Source organism: Cyphellophora attinorum, assembly GCF_001299255.1.
Source record: "Cyphellophora attinorum strain CBS 131958 chromosome Unknown Contig33, whole genome shotgun sequence".
In the NCBI taxonomy this organism is placed as follows: Eukaryota; Fungi; Ascomycota; class Eurotiomycetes; order Chaetothyriales; family Cyphellophoraceae; genus Cyphellophora; species Cyphellophora attinorum.
The window spans coordinates 1-15707 of NW_017253261.1; the positions used below are offsets into that span (position 1 = coordinate 1).

The window sequence follows — 15707 nt, forward strand, 5'->3', positions numbered from 1 at the left end:
GGTGGTGGGGGCGGTGGGGTGTAGTACGGGGACGCCGGCGCAGGATGAAGAATGTGCGAAGAAAGGCGTTGAGGCTGTTATTCAATTGTGGGAGGAGGAGAAGGCTAGAGCTGAGCGAGCGAAGCTTTGAAGGATAGGAAGGAGAGCTCGTGAGAGGCGATGGCAAATGGTGAGGGGAGCATCATGGAACTACATCTGTTCTCGAGGACGAAAGAATCGAAACCCGAGCATCGGTGCGTGTTATTCTAGGGGTGATGCAGCGCGTACTGTTTCCTTGAACTTTTACGATCGTTGGTTAACGATGATGCTTTAATAGTGCCGTAAGATTGTATCGATTCGAGGTAGATACAGACTGACTGCATGACGACCAGAGGCACGACTCTGTGAGTCCTGTGACGTTGAGTCTGTGTCTTTGCAGGATAGCAACGCGACAGTAACGCCGGTGTATTGCTCTCGATGAAGAAGAACTATCCGGTCTTTGTCTTGGCTTCTTTCAACGAGGATCCCATTTCGGCGATCTAGTATAAGCTTTCTAAGCACTCGGAGATCGAAACCGATTCTCGTTGGTCGACGGGCGCAAGGCTGGAGCTCTTCGGCCGAAATTTGTATGAGGTGGAATATATATCTGTTCGACGTCCGCGTGCATTTCACACCTTACACTTCACCAAGGCCGCATCCAAGAAGGAGAGGCTAGCAGTCGTCATGAGCAGGCTGTTTTGTCAGCCATCTGGTCGGTGTCAATGTGACCCAGTTCCGACTTGCGCACGGTGTTTCGTGATGCACTGTTGGGCATGGAGAACCGGTGAATGACGACCACGACCATGCCGATCGTCTGGTCGACTAATGAGGTAAATGTATATATATGTGTCCAGCAGGCAGGAATCAGATGCAATATTCTCATCCCCAAAAAGCATCTTCATCTCTAGCTCAGCAACATGGTCAAAACAATCGTGATCGTCGGCGTTACTGGCGCCCAGGGCTCCTCGGTAGCAGCCACGTTCCTCAGACTCCCTTCGTGGCATGTTCGAGGCATCACTCGCAACACTAATAGCGAAGCCGCAAAAGCTCAAGCCGCCAAAGGCGTTCAGATTGTTCAGGCCGACCTCGATGACGTCCCTTCACTCATCTCCGCATTTGAAGGTGCACACGCCATCTTTGCCAACACGGACTGGTCAGCAGCACTTTTCTATGCTCTCGAACATCCTGAAGTTGGCGACGCGCGACAGTACTTTCGAGATGTTGAGTTCCGATACGGCGCGAATCTTGCAGAGGCAGCGGCGGCCGAGTCGACGATGAAGACACTGGAGAGGTTCGTTTGGTCGAGCTTGAGCCACGCGAAGAAGCTTAGTAAGGGGAAGTATTCGAAGGTTTAGTAAGTCAGTCTCTGGTGTCCAGACCTGGGTCAGGAAATGAGCACTACTTGGAATACAGCCCACGCATGTGTTTTGGGTAGACAAAGAAGTGCTCTCGATAGCCCGGTAGACTTGCCGTAGAGCATACCGACCGTTCCCAAGACAAGGCTGACATGATTCGCAGTCACTTCGACGTTAAGGCTGAAGTTGAGGATCACATTCGCGAACGCTATCCAGAGTTAGCAGCGAAGATGAGTACTGTGCATCTGGGCAACTATGTCACCAATTGGCAGTTGTAAGTCTATCCGCCATTCGTAAGCCCGAGCCATCAGTCGACCGACAGACAATTCCGACTGAACACCAGTGACACTTGTCTCGGATGGTGTTTCGAACTATCTCGAAGTCCTGTCTGAGCCGCCGGCATCTTTGAAGCCTTATCGGCGCGGGTCGACGGTTGTCTGGCCTCAAGCCCATCCCCCACTCCCATCTGACAGTGCCCCAACCCGGTTCAGGCTGACCAATACCGGCAGGTATCCACCAGCAGCGCCCCGGAAGCAGGCCGATGGCACATTTGTCATTGAGTCCGCATTGCCCGACGACTTCAGGAATCCTTTCGTCTGGGCACACAAAGATACCGGAGCCTTCGTGAAGGCTTTGGTGGAAGAATGTCCGTCAGGAACAAATCTCAGAGCCATTTCAGAGACATTGACGTGGCCGGAATACACAAAAGTTTGGGCTGACACCTTGGGCGTCAAGGCTGTGTATAGAAACGCTGGGCTCGAAGAGCACTTCGGCGATAAGGGCTTGCCGGCTGCGTTGAGGGAGGAAATCATGGACGCGTTTTCGTACGCCATCGAATACAATTATGACGGTGGCGACCCCAATATCAAGACTGCTGAACAGGTAAACTGCGATGCCCGCGATTGTGAGGATTGTGCTGACTGATCTGCGTTGCAGCTTGGTATCAAGGTGCCGACAACTTCGATGGCAGAGTACGTGAGGCAGGAAACTTGGCCGATGTTGTAAGGCCAGATGGTGAAGTGATGGAAGCGGTCTTCTCTCATGGCCTGAATGATGGTGTAGAAATGCCCACGGGAGGGGCTTCCTCCTCCAAGAGGAAAGATTGGACTTTCGACAACAGGATAGTAGATTGATAATATTGGCTCAACCTGGGAGAAAGTACTCGACGTCATGTGTTGTTTCCGGCTGCCGAGTGACACTGGCAGTCACAGTCCTCGATACCCGCCCGCAGCTCCCACTGGTCGCTGTCACAATAAGGGGCAGGCGCCACCGGGCTGATCAGGATGAAGTGGAAGCGGTGGACTGCTCGGAGGGTGTGTCTGCAGTTTCCACGACGTTATTGACTCATCAAGACTTGTCAAGAAGCTGATCCAGTCACCCGGTCTCGCATCCCTCTCACGCCGCCGAAAATCAGCAACCTCATCTCTGGCTTCGCAACCTCGACACAGCCCGGGATCAAATCCAACAGCTCGTAGACCCGTCTCAGCCACATCGGCGTGCCCGGGAGTCCAACGTCCCGGCCGGGGTAGCCGAAATGTGAAATCCGTTGTTTTATGAAGCTGATGAGCGGTCCGTCAATCTGGCGTACCTTAAGATGGCTGCTGGCTTGGGGAGAGCTCCGTGCAATGAAGACTGCGCCTGGCAGAATATCTGACAGATCCAGGAAGAGGTCTTGGCATGGCGTCAGCGGGAGGGATTGGTCAAGGGAGAAGTTGCCTGTCTAGCAACCACTTGCCCATGCGATTTCAGTTGCCATGGTTATATATTGCTGGCGTTAGATTCTGTTTCAAATCCGCACATAAATCGCCGTGTCTCCAGAAAATTGGTTACCGAACTCAGGTTCGCCGAGGGTCGAGATAAGCGGAGGATATTAGATAGTGCCTGAGACGTGTGCGGATTTCAACCTCGTGGGACTCTCTGGCGGAGGGGCAGAGACCGTCATTCAGGCTAACGGTCGATGAAGCCTCATCAGATCCAGGGGTCGATTATGTTATTGCTTTTTGCACAGGCTGCAGACTATTTGCGACTGTCGGAGTCGTGGTCGCCACAGACTTTTTGCGCTTTCTGTTGGCGACAGGCCTGGAGTTAGTGGTGTAGGTCGTTAAGGGACCGTTAGGCATCAATTAATTCGATGTACCCAGAAGTCGCTATGATGAGTGATCCAACAGTTCTATCCACAGGTTCGCCTCGCTAAATCGATGCCAACTTATTGCTCAGATTTCCGAAGGCGGTCGCATACACCTGTTGTTGAACAACACCTTACACCTTGCGCTTTGCATGATGTTGCCGGTCGTTCCCATGGACTTTTCGACTTTCGCGTCGTCGGCACCCGCGCCTTGACCATCACCAATGTGAACCTCGCTCAGGTAGCCGGAATCCTTGGATGGCTCGTAGTGATTGAACATCTGGGGATTGACGACCAAGCACTTCAACTTTCCCGTTCCACACGCATGCGATAGTGCCACGTCGAAGGCCTCATCCGCGCCTGCCGCGGTTATATCCAGGATCTTTTGCGCGCTATCCCGATGGACACCATATCCGAACGTGCACACCGTCATGAAGCCCGCCCACTGCACAATACGATGATCTTCCTCAAGGAAGTCTCGCAGGAAATGCTTCGACCAGCCGGAGTATAAGTCTGTCTTACATCTCGAGTTGTCCCTATACCTCAACCCCTCTTGCTGACCGGCTTCAACCATCGCCGTACCACAATGCCCCAACCACAGCATGTCCCATTCCTTGCCCCACGGCGACCCGTCTGTCACCTTGGTGAAGTTCCTGACATTGTCCGACGCCAATCTTATCTGCTGTTTGATGTTGACATCAAAATCGACATCGTCCTCGACAATGAACGCTGTCTCCAAATCACTTGCGATGAAATGTTTCAGAAGATCGAGATGCGCGAACCACGCCGTCGCGGATCCCTTCGCTGGTGTTGTCTTTCCCTCTCCTGCGCCGATCTTCTGGAATGCCTCGACCAGGCTCTCTGGGTTGCGCGGTTGCGGCGGGTACTGGACTTGTATTCCAACATATTTCGCAGCAGCGTTCAGACCGCGCGATCGCCAGCTGGGGCCTGTCGAGAGCGCGAGGATGGTTTGGAACTGCAGCAAGAGCAATGTCAGCCGTCAAATACACCAGAACACAGAAGAGGCTGTATGTCATACCCCAAGTGTCGCATTTGCGGCAAGTTCCCTGGGTGATGTCCCAGAACTCGACGAGCCGCCGGCTACGTACGTCCCATCTGTGTTAGGGTGCGACGAGCCCCATGGTGGTACAAAATATATCCAAACTGTGAGTATAAAGACACCAACAATGGCGATCGCACGATAATTCGGCGACACGCCATTGATTGGTTTCGAATCGAATAGCATTGTTGTATATGGTCGTCAGCTCATGTCGTCGAGGTGTGCAGATGTTGAAAGTCCGTCACCGAGAGCGTCCAGATGTCGGCTGGAATGGAGCTGCCTTGCCGCTTAGATAAGGTCTCCCAGAAGCCTGGAGCCTAAATTCACTTCCCAGGTCCAGGCCTCTACCACAAAGAGCAAGGTACCTTTTGACAGTCGGGCCTTTCTACAGAGCGGCAGCGGCGACAACCGAGCCCAATGAGCTTACTACCCTTCATGGTGTTTACGATACTTGTATCTAATACCAGAATCTCCTGAACCAGGACAATGTTTCTACTTGGACGCCTCAGCCCCCACGCGGGAAGAGGCTACCATTTCAATTTGCTATATTTATGGCCCCCGGAGAACTGCCACCGCTCGACATTGGCCAGCGCAGCCTAAAGTCTCAACCTTAAAAAAATGTCCCTTGTTAGCGAGGCGTCTAGCATCAACTTCAAGCACGCACCGCGCCCCAAATCATAGCACGGCTCTGACAGCAGAGGAGACATGACTCAGTGGCTGCGATCATGGCATCCAGATGAGTTCGCATTGTCACGCTGGCGAAGAGTGCGCAGACTGCTGACGGCACGCCTGCTTCTGCCCGTGCGATGTTGTCGTTGTCGGTGCTGGAGGAGCATGAGCCACCTGTTTCAGCCTTGAACGGCCGGCTAATCGGTCTGCTCAAGTCACCTGTCCAAATTTCTCGGACATGCAACGCCGGAAAAGACGAAGGCTCCATTATTCTCTCATGGCAATCTTGCAAACCACAAGGCGTCACTGGACCACAAGGACTCACAAGATCCCTATGAAACCTTCGGCTGAACTCTCCGGTATCAGTCACCCATCGCGTCCCCTTTCTTTGCAGTGCCACAGCAGAGACTCTCGATCATGCGTTCAGTTCGTCCAGTCCAGAGCCCGACCATGCTTTTGATACCGGTCAGAGCAGGATCCTGGAGGGGTGATTTGATGATCTCCATATTCATGCAGAATGCATCAAATTATCCTCCCTACTACTAAAGTGGCTGTGGAGTTCTGTTCCATCCGGTAAAAATACCAGATACAAGCCCAGCGAACTGGAACGCGAACCCCGTCAACCTATGCGACCACGCCTCTCTTAGCGGCGCGTTGTCCATCAATTTCCCACTTGCTGCAAGCGCGCTGCCTTTCGACTTTTTGCCTACTCAAAACGGGCGCAGTTGCGCATGAAGCGAAGCCCAAGCTTGGGCCTGGATCGCCCGTGATGCCGAACCAAGGCCCTCTCTCCTCCACCAGAGAGAGACGAAACCCAACGCACGCCCGAATAAATACTGTCCAGGATCCACTGACTTGTCGTACTTGTCTCACACATTCTGTCGCTACTGTGAAGCGCTGCTGATCAATACCTCGAGCTTCCTCCCCTCCTGCTTGTTGCACATCACCATTATTGCGATTGTAGAGCGAGGCAAGGTTTTGCCTTGTTTCTTCCGCACAGCCAAACAAAGGCAACCATGCCTCGTATACGGCTCATCGCGCCGACGCTTCTCCTCACCACTCTCACGAGCCTGGTCCACGGTCAAAGCCGCCCCTCCTGTGACCCCGACCTCGTGAACCGGACGAACCCCAATGAATACTTTGTCAACCCCAACCAGTTCTGTATAGACAACAACTATGTGGGCGTGAAAGTCAGGGAGGAGGGGACGCCTATGAAGGTTCAGTGGGTCTCGGCATCGTCGCCGGTGACGCTGCGGATAGCACAGATCAATGCGACGAATCCGCTGAGGTTGTTGGCTGGTAAGTCACCATATGCCAACGTCCAGTCAGCACTAAAAAGCATTCCCACAACTAACATGACTGCTAAACAACAGATGACCTGACCGAGGATTCTTACGAATGGAACGGCTGCCTGCCCGGCCAGCTCACCCTCGAGAACGGCATTACCTTCAACTTCCTCCTAAATGACGCCGACGGCACACCCTTGTGCTCCTCGGATTTTTTCAACGTCACCGCTTCGGATAAATGTAACGGTGCGGCCAGCAGTGCCGCTTCATCCATCACGGGGTCCGAGACATCGACGCTTGCTTCGACGGCCGCCGTGCCGAGTGTGACTTCGTCGCAGACGACTGATGGCGTGGCTTCAGGTACGGCTGGGACTGCCGCTGGTGAGACCACTGGTGCGGACGCGACGGCGGAGGAAACATTACTACGACAGACGATGGTGGGCTCGGCACAGGCGCGAAGATTGGCATTGGTGTTGGTGTCGGCGTCGGCGTGCTGGGACTGATCCTCTTCGGCGCAGCTTTCTGGCTGCATAGGAAACGAAAGGGCCGAAATGGCAATAGCAGCAACAGCCAACCCATGATGCACGACAATAATCACGGCCAGGCGGCCCCGCCATATCCAGCATGGTCACAGGGCAACGTGTCGAGTCCGACGCACTATGCGAGTGAACTGGGCTCCGACAGTCATACCTACAACCAGGCGCCGCATTACTCCGGCGCATACTCTGACAACGCCTATAAACCGCCAATGAGTCAGGCGCCGCCGAGGGGAGAGCTGCCCGGTTGATGAGGACGGGGGTGTGATGATCATGGTGAACCTATTTCTTTGCAACATTGGCTTTAAGTATCAGGACGCGGTGGCGTGGTTGGTCTCCACTGGCTGTTGTTGCAGAGGGAATCAAGCAGCTCAAGTTGTAATAAACAAGAGTCCGAGAAATCAAGCTGTCGTTCTGCTTTTCTCATCTGTGGTTTTGCTACCTCCCCAGAAGGCTGAGCCGTCCAGACCATGAAAGACGCTCTTCCCGTACGATGTCACCCGAAGTGCCAGCTAGATTTGTCCTCATTGCGCTGACAGATCTTTCACCACTCCAGATTCCGGCAGACGAATCGCGAGTCAAGCGTCGCGATAGAAGTCTGAGTACCCTTTCTACCCACCCTAGCACTTACTCGCGCCAGTCGCCCTGTGTAAGTACATCTGCATGTATCTGATAGACCATCTCGTAGCACCCAAGCTTTCCATTGTCCTTCCCAATCGGCCGACCACATTCATCCTGTTTTCATACCAGGCCCAACCTCGATGTGCGCAAACGGCAGCAAGGGTCTTCGAGGTACGCTGTCTGCTAATCAAGATCCGAAGGCAACTTGCCTTCCTTTCATGCTCACAACATACTCGAGCCGGAAGGAGACATTGCCCCAATTTGGGAGGAACCATTCAGACCGTCGGGCGGACCTCCACTCCCATCAGCCATTCCACCCGGCCCACCGCCCATAGACTTATCAGCATTCGCCATACCGCCTGTTTCATAATACGTCGTCGCTCCAGTCACCTCCTGACTCTGCGTCATGTCAATGCCTACGCTGATCCAAGCCAGAATCCCATCTTGGACCGAATCCCCCAGCAGGAGATACTGGACGAACGGATCAGTGGCGTTCCCTTCGGATGCTAGGATCATATCTTCGGAGCTCAATGTGAGTGCCTGACTGTTTGAAGCATAAGGCTCCAGTGCTTCGACCTCCGAGATGAGGGACTGATCGAAGAACAGTTGACCCACATGAGAGGCGTGGACGGGACCGGAGTTGTTGGCATCAAGAAGGGTGTCGTTGAGTCGAATCGTGGTGGAATTCTGATTGTGGGTTAAGAGGTGGATGTGGGTAGCTCGTCCTGTCGTCTAAAAGTTAGGGATCGCTTCTCTGGAAGGGACAATCTTCAGAGTGAAGGACCCACCAGTATAATGACCTGGGAAGATTGTTTCGAACTGCACCACCCCAGACGCATCAGTCTGCTGGATTCCCCGTAGGAAAGTCGTATTCAAGTTGCCTGTGTCGTTGCTGTTCCCGTTCCCGTTTGCTATTACTCCACTATAGACTCCTGTGGAGTTGCAGTTCCAGATGTCCATAAATAGAGCGGGCACAGGTTCGCATGTTGAGGTGTCAATGATCTGGATCTCTAGTACAAGCGGTACACCATCTTGACCGTCGGTGAGGTTTTGGCGGATGAGCTCCCCGTTGACATAATAGGGACCTTGTGTCACTTCGGTCTGGAGGGTACACGAGGAGGTGTCCTGGAAGAGAGCCATCTCGTCTGATCCAAGTGAAATAGAAGCATTGGTAACCTCATGTGAGGTGTTATATGTGGCGAAAGAACGGCGATGAAGGTTGAGACCGCGTTTCTCGCGCAAGTGACTTGCTAGTGCATGGCGACGAGCCACACCTGCGGAATGAAGACCTCGTGCCTTGAGTGACTCGGTGCAGGAGTGAATGGTGGTCGGGCCGCCTTGAAAGAATTCTGCTCTTTCCAAGGCTTCTTCTGCGATGTCGTGGCCAGGGTGAGCGTGGGCCATCCATGTCGTAAGGAAAGCAAGGACTGCAACTGAGGACTTGTGAGCCATTTCGGTAAGTTCTGGACTGGTAGAGTAGTTGTGATCGGTAGAAAGTTTCACTCACTTAGAGGTACCTGCTTGGACACAGATAATGATGATGATTCTCGTTTTACGTACAATATAGAACCCTGCGGGTACGCGCACGTTTTCGCCTTATATGCCTAGATCTTATCCTTGCACTAAGTCTCCCACGCGTGTGCATTCGCCCACCTATTCGCCGTGTTGTACAGCTACTCCTAGGCTGCAGAGGGGAAAACCTCGTGTCCTGTAGAAAACCCCCTACCTGTGTGCTCAGTACTCAAGACTGAGAGATATATCAGGGAGCCTCTTTAGCTATACATCCAAGATACCCTATCAAGGACTATACTCAGGTGTATCAGGGTTCAGCCCTCTTGATCTTAAACGATGTTGAATCGCGTCTCTAATATTCTCTCTTCGTGTGATATAAGGTATATTCAGCCGGGTTCTCCTGAGAGTAGATCAGCACCGAAAGTACCCCCTCGCGCAGGAGTTCTGCACGGGAGGGAGAGGTCGTCTTAGCTTCAGCTCAAAGGAATGGGTAGTCCTGAGAGGCTACTGACATCCGGCACCACGCGAAGGTGCGACCTCGAAGCCGGACTGCTTGGACACAGATATCTATATGTTTTACTTTGTTGTTCACTGTCGTCCATCCTTGATGCAATGACCCTACTCAATGCCGCATTTGCTGATAGTGTCCCTATCGCCATTCAGTCGTTTCACTTAGATTTGACCGCGTCAGCAGATGAAGCTCAGCCCACACTCAGGTCTCAAGCTGCTCCGAGATATATGCGTATGTCAATGCCAAGATCCATACATGGGGCATGCATGTTGCTGACAATGTCGGTTCTCGTAGCCAAGAAGAGCTTGTGTCGATAACGAGAAGCAAGTCTGGAGTTTGCCAAGACATGACGACAAACCTTGGAAGGCTTATTACGTGGCGCGACCCACCGCAACTATATAGCAATCGAAAAAGATCCAGGCTTCCATGGTGATAGTGGACGCCGAAAAATATGAAAAGGTCAACGTGATTGCGACGACCAGAGCAACTGCCGGCTTTCGTCCGCGTCAACGATGAGGCTGTGGTAGATACAGTACAGCGTCCTTCGGATTTTGCTGTGGGGCCTGCATATAGGACGAAACCTGGCCCAGGATGTGTCCATCAACGGGATGATGAATCGAAAAGATCAGCCCTGAATTCCTCCTGGGAATTGAGGCGTGATGCAAGCGTATCGTGATGGACTCGCGGATCTTGTGGCCGCTACGTCATCAGCAAATTTTATGGTGCGTCAACGAGTTGTTGGAAGGCTCGAGCGGGATTCTGCCTGCACACAATCGTGAAAGAGTCTTTCGTTCCTGCTTCTGTCAAGCCGGCACTATTGAGAGGCAAGAGCTGGGTGCTGAGTTCGACTTCAGACTCTAGATGTCAACGACTTGGTCCATTGTTGCGACTTGGTCCATTACTGAAAGAGCGCGAGCACAGAGCAGCCAGAGCGAACGGAAAGCTATCCAAATCTGTGTACTGTGACGCTCGCCCGTCCATCGCCCTGGGTCATCGCTAGCAACAACGCCGCTACCCAGTCCACGTCCACCACCCCTCAAAACACCACCACCACCCCAATCGCGCCCAAAACACTTAGCCCCATTACCCACCATCCAACCCTCACAAACCTCTCCCTCGACCCGACTGCCACTCCGGACTTGCAGTCCCCCTCAACAACCCCAGACATCCATTGATGCTATGAAAGCTTCCCGTCCACGCCACCAACCCCTTCCCTATCCATCCGACCATTCCCCAGCCTAGTCCGCCGAGACTTGCTGCTAGGGCGATCGTTCCTGCTGTGACATCACCGAGAGGTACTATGGAGTTCAGAGCGTAGCAGATGCCGAAGATGTACAGCCCGCCGGACAGGAGGAGGCCGGTGTTGCGCTGCAGAGCCGAGGCAATGGAGTGGATCTGCGGCTTATAGATAGAAAGGTGCGGTGCGACTGGTCGGGAGAGGCGTTGTGTTGCGAGGATTTGCGTGTGTTGGGCTGGCGTTAGTGGTGGAGACGTTCGTTGCTGTGTTTGTGCTGTCGCAGTGATTGCGCTGCTGCTGGAGAAGCGGACTCGGTTCACGACGACTGCTGGCGAAATGCGGGTGAGAGCAAATGGTCTTGGCCTATCTTGTAGACTGATTGATCTGTGGCCAAGGAACCGCACCGGCGTTAACGTTGAGGAGCTCTTCCTGCTCGCTAGTCTGACAGAAGTTGGGAAAGAGGCCATGGCCATCAATGATCAATGGTCTCGTCCCAGAATACTTTTTGTCCTCAATAAGAGCTGATGCGTGTGAGACCCTGGTGTGAGAATCTAGAAGTCTGCAGCTCTTCAGGTCGTCCTGAGGTCTTAGAACAGTGAACGGTGGAAAGTGTCGAGCATCGTGAGCGTGTTCGGAGACGTGTATGCCACAGCATCGGATGCAGGTTGGACGTCACATCACCGAAAACAAGTGCGACATCCGAAGAACCACCTGCGGATGTTTGAACGACGTCTCCAGATGCTGTAAGTTGCGTTTGTACTCTTGAGAAGCCAGCTGGTCGTACGTGGTGAGTGCTGAGTGCTTCGCAATGCCGGATCCGTTCCGGACCGCGGGCCGGGTTGACTTCCGACGCCTGACCCAAGCGGAACACGTCGGCCAGTCCAGTACTACCCTGTCACAAACGCGTCGCTAGAATCACGCGCAGTCTCCTGCAGTGTGTGTTGTAGCGTGCTGCTGATCAGTTGTAGTGAGAAATTGCCTTCAGTCGGGTTGGCCGCACTGTATCGTCGAAGCGTGTCTCGGTTCAGGCTTCACTGAGTCCGTCCAAGGGAACAAAAGCCGTTCCATTTCTGAAGTCACAGACGCCCGCCCAGAGGCTCGAGCAGCATCGACTATATCGAAGCCTGCGCAGATGATGTCTCCAATCTCAGTCGCAGCATTTGACACGCTTTCCATCCGGCAGAAGGACTCAACTATCACTATGAAGCAGTTCCAATCGGAAATGCCCATTTCGGCCACTTTGATTGACAGATGAGCTTGGTACCACGGCTGCCACTCAATCTCACCTTTTCCCGTCAGCTCAACTCTGGTCTCCCAGGCCGCTCCAACGTACAATGCCCAAAGCAGAGCACATCGGTCCTCATAGCAAGGATCCTGACACAGAAGGACAGCCTCGAGACATTGTTTATGCGATCTCATGGCACTGGCAGCTCTCATACGGTCGGTCATACTCTGTGAAGCTCGGCCATTCCTGAAGGAAAACACAGTTGTGGTACAAATGACAAAGATCGTGCAGAGCACAGCCGCGTCGATCGCAGAAGGTAGGACCGGATCGTCCGGCTCATCAGTTCTGAATCTTCGGGCAAGTCTGAAGAATGCCATCGCTTGGGTGACCCTGATGAAGAAATCGTTCAGCGTCCAGGGTTGTAAGCAGCCAGAATCATCTCCTCGCTGACGCCGTACTGCAGCCCTTATGCAACGAAGGGCTTCCTCGTTCTTCCGCGTCATTTCTGATCTACCATGCGGCAGCCGTGAACCGAGCGATGCTTGATATGCTGCCCATTGTGCGAAGGGCATTAGAACGGTCTCCACATGTCTGATTGTGTGGCGCTCTGCGACAGCAGGGTTTGAGCAGAAGATAGCGCTGTTCATACCGAACACAAAGAACCGAAGGTACATTGGTTCGACGACGGTCTTGCTGGCAGCATCGTTGTCCGAGACGAATTCCATGAGCCGCTCCCACTGTGTTTGATGCATCTCGGCCTCTTCAAACTGCTGAGAGAACATAGCTGCGCAGTACATCGAGCTTACAGTCCGGAGTATTGCTGTAAAATTATCATTGGCAGTGTCAAGTGCGCGACGTAGCTGGGCGATAGTCCTTTGCTTGCGGTGGAGCTCTTCTGCCGTGAGCTGGAAGTCGTCCTTGCGGGTGTAGACTTTCTTGACTGTTGAGGCCGAGAGCAAGAAGGCTTCGGCACTGACACTGTCCTGCAGGCCCAGCAAATCACTTCTGATCATGCCTTCAACAACCTCATGAGTTTCTGATCTGCAGTCTTTCGCCGCTCGGAAGACATGATCTCTCCAGAAGGCGATCAGGCCATTGACCTCCGCTGTCATCGGCACTGCGCCACAGTTGAATGGATCATTGTTGCCATGTACCAGTGCGCTAGGCAGAGCCGACGGGCGTGGAAGGAGACTATGAGGTTGCAACGGAGTCCGGTCTGTCGCATAGATACAGTCATAAGTGCCGGCAAGCTGCAAGCGCGCCTGCTTCTGACCTGGCTGAACTGTCGATTGAGCCTTCTTGCGCTTTTGCTGGAGCCGTCGTTGCCATGAAATGGAGGCAGCATGGGAAAGAGCAGCCGACTTTCCCGCGGCAGATCCTCTGTTGCTCTGCTTGGGTTCATACGCTAGGAACACTGGACGTGAGACAATAGCGTCGTTCTCCATCTCTGTGCACGCCCATTATATTGGTAATCGACTACAACCTCTCAGTAACGTGTGTGGTGGGTAATTCGTCCATTGTCTCGCGATACGCCGAGCAAACTATCATTCTGTCACATGATGCTTAAAGACTTGTCTGTTGTCGCAGCTCCAAGCGAGTACGCGATGCTGAGGCAGCTACTGATCCTACTAATGTAGTCCAAGCGCCAGAGGCATGCGTTGTCTCTGCAAGGTGAGCGCACGGGAGTTCGACCGAAACCTTTCCGAATCTTGGCGTCGTTGCCCTCCAAATTTGTGTCCTACGAAACAAGTCCTCATCGTTCTTCGAGTCATGCCACCTCACCGCCACCCGCGCCAGTATCCTGACTCCTACCCTGCTGCGTCTCGCCTTCCTGCTCCTTCGCTCAGGATCTGTGAATGGCCTTATGAGGCTTCTTAGGACGCGCCAGAAGTGTGTGAGCTGTGAATCGATCTCATTGCTTTGTGGTCGGTTGATTGCTCGAGTGCCCCCGGATGGCAAGTTAATGCGGAAAATGCGCGAACGGCGGCCATTTTGAAGCATCAGCTGCGACTCATCCGTGAAGCGAGCCATTATCGAGCAGCCGATCAGCTTGTGGTGAGGACGTGACAGCTCACAGGAGACTTGCCGTGCGCTTCAACTCTCCTGAAGCCAAGCGGGCTTCGAGCTCACGAGTTGTCGCCTTCCCCGGTGTACCAAGTCCATTTGACCAAGCCCAACGCAATCTTTCTCGCATTCAGAGCCATGTCCTTCACAGGAGATCGGGCTGCCGCGTCCTTATCTTCAGCCTTGAGGATCTTCCGGATCATTGTTGAGCTCATCTCTCTTCTTGGGCCTCCAGCGAACTGGATATATCTGGCCTCTCCTCCTCCCTTCATCTTCGTGACCCATACTTTGATGTCATCGGCAGCGGACGCATTCATGCTTTGGGCGCGTACATCCAGCTCCCACTCACCGAGAGCATCCTCCAGCTTTATCGGCTGTCCTCCATCGGGGTCGAAGAACGGCTGACGACTGTCATTGCTGCAGACGAGAACTTCATGATAAACGCCGAACTCATGCATGAAGTTCGGCTCGTCTAGGTATTCTGGGCCTACAATGTGCACCCAGCGGATCCTCACACCCTTCTTCCTAAGCTTCTTTCGGATGCGCCAGTGTATGCCGTCCGTGTCTCCCACAACACGATACCAAGAGTCCGCGATATTGTGTTCCTCCCAGAGATCAAAGCGTGCGCCCTTCTCAAAGAGGATCTGTGGTCCATCCTCCAGCTTACGACTCAGCTTATCCCTGACCCAATCGTCCCTCTTTGCGAGAAGCAGCGCAGCACTGATTTCCAAGCCAGAATGCTGTTTGGCGACGAAGAATGCAGCTTTGTGGGCTTCGTGAGGAGGGTTGAATGTTCCGCGATATAGTATGATATCGTGTATCACGCTTGGATCGAGATCGGGGCCCGGACCAGCCGTTTGATGTTTCAGTTGGCCGTTAGGCTGCTTCCAGTACTCCCGACACTTTTCGAGGATGCAGTCGAAGAAGGAGACTGGCTTGGAGTATGCTGGTGCCATGACGACGTGGTTGAGGAGGACTTCGGCGGAATAAGGGTAGGGGTTGAGGTGGAGGATTCGGTGTTCGAGGAAAATGCGCTGTGTTGACGAGGCTCGGCTTTTCGAATGAAATTTGCAGGCTCAAGTTGTTGTTTGTGTGCAGCTCACCGTCGCCGAGCCACTGGCTAACTGCAAATCATAGTCCTGCGTTTCTCTAGCCCCACAGACTGCGTGAGGCGGATACTCATCCTCACGCAGGATACGGAGCGTGAACAGAAGAGCTAGGTGACTACTGGTGTTCACATCACTACAACGGAGCACAAGGGCGAACAGCACTGTGAGTCTTTCTACAGCAGGTCTACTGAGCTTGCCAGACATAGCCATGTCCAAGAACTATGCATACCATTCTATCAACTGGAAAGTTGATCAATCAGGGAGTTGCAAGGAATCGCAGGATGCTCATTGCCTGCAAAGGTCCAAGCAGACATCTCTTCACACCACAGATACCCTGGTTCTCATTGCAATCGAGACGGTTTTGGAGCTCTGATCTTTG

The 15707-nt window shown here is 53.4% G+C and overlaps 7 protein-coding genes across 7 annotated transcripts; 2 read left to right on the forward strand and 5 right to left on the reverse strand.

Moving 5' to 3' along the window:
• Positions 1-935: 935 nt before the first annotated feature.
• On the forward strand, positions 936-2378 carry AB675_8845 (NmrA-like family domain-containing protein 1; the record flags this gene model as incomplete). Its single annotated transcript, XM_018149327.1, has 4 exons — positions 936-1372; positions 1537-1647; positions 1883-2255; positions 2310-2378. 4 exons carry the CDS (start codon positions 936-938, stop codon positions 2376-2378), a joined length of 990 nt encoding a protein of 329 aa, XP_017996125.1.
• A 1208-nt stretch (positions 2379-3586) lies between these two features.
• Positions 3587-4744, reverse strand: AB675_8846 (uncharacterized protein; the record flags this gene model as incomplete). Its single annotated transcript, XM_018149328.1, has 2 exons — positions 3587-4474; positions 4538-4744. 2 exons carry the CDS (start codon positions 4742-4744, stop codon positions 3587-3589), a joined length of 1095 nt encoding a protein of 364 aa, XP_017996175.1.
• A 1499-nt stretch (positions 4745-6243) lies between these two features.
• AB675_8847 (uncharacterized protein) lies at positions 6244-7300 on the forward strand (the record flags this gene model as incomplete). Its single annotated transcript, XM_018149329.1, has 3 exons — positions 6244-6526; positions 6601-6894; positions 6945-7300. The coding sequence occupies 3 exons, from the start codon at positions 6244-6246 to the stop codon at positions 7298-7300; spliced, it is 933 nt and encodes a 310-aa protein (XP_017996157.1).
• A 592-nt stretch (positions 7301-7892) lies between these two features.
• On the reverse strand, positions 7893-8810 carry AB675_8848 (uncharacterized protein; the record flags this gene model as incomplete). Its single annotated transcript, XM_018149330.1, has 2 exons — positions 7893-8395; positions 8459-8810. 2 exons carry the CDS (start codon positions 8808-8810, stop codon positions 7893-7895), a joined length of 855 nt encoding a protein of 284 aa, XP_017996188.1.
• A 1984-nt stretch (positions 8811-10794) lies between these two features.
• AB675_8849 (uncharacterized protein) lies at positions 10795-11397 on the reverse strand (the record flags this gene model as incomplete). Its single annotated transcript, XM_018149331.1, has 1 exon — positions 10795-11397. One exon carries the CDS (start codon positions 11395-11397, stop codon positions 10795-10797), a length of 603 nt encoding a protein of 200 aa, XP_017996172.1.
• Positions 11398-11911: 514 nt separating this feature from the next.
• On the reverse strand, positions 11912-13600 carry AB675_8850 (uncharacterized protein; the record flags this gene model as incomplete). The annotated part of the gene is made up of 1 exon (XM_018149333.1): positions 11912-13600. The coding sequence occupies one exon, from the start codon at positions 13598-13600 to the stop codon at positions 11912-11914; it is 1689 nt and encodes a 562-aa protein (XP_017996079.1).
• Positions 13601-14281: 681 nt separating this feature from the next.
• Positions 14282-15175, reverse strand: AB675_8851 (uncharacterized protein; the record flags this gene model as incomplete). The annotated part of the gene is made up of 1 exon (XM_018149334.1): positions 14282-15175. The coding sequence occupies one exon, from the start codon at positions 15173-15175 to the stop codon at positions 14282-14284; it is 894 nt and encodes a 297-aa protein (XP_017996132.1).
• Positions 15176-15707: the final 532 nt, after the last annotated feature.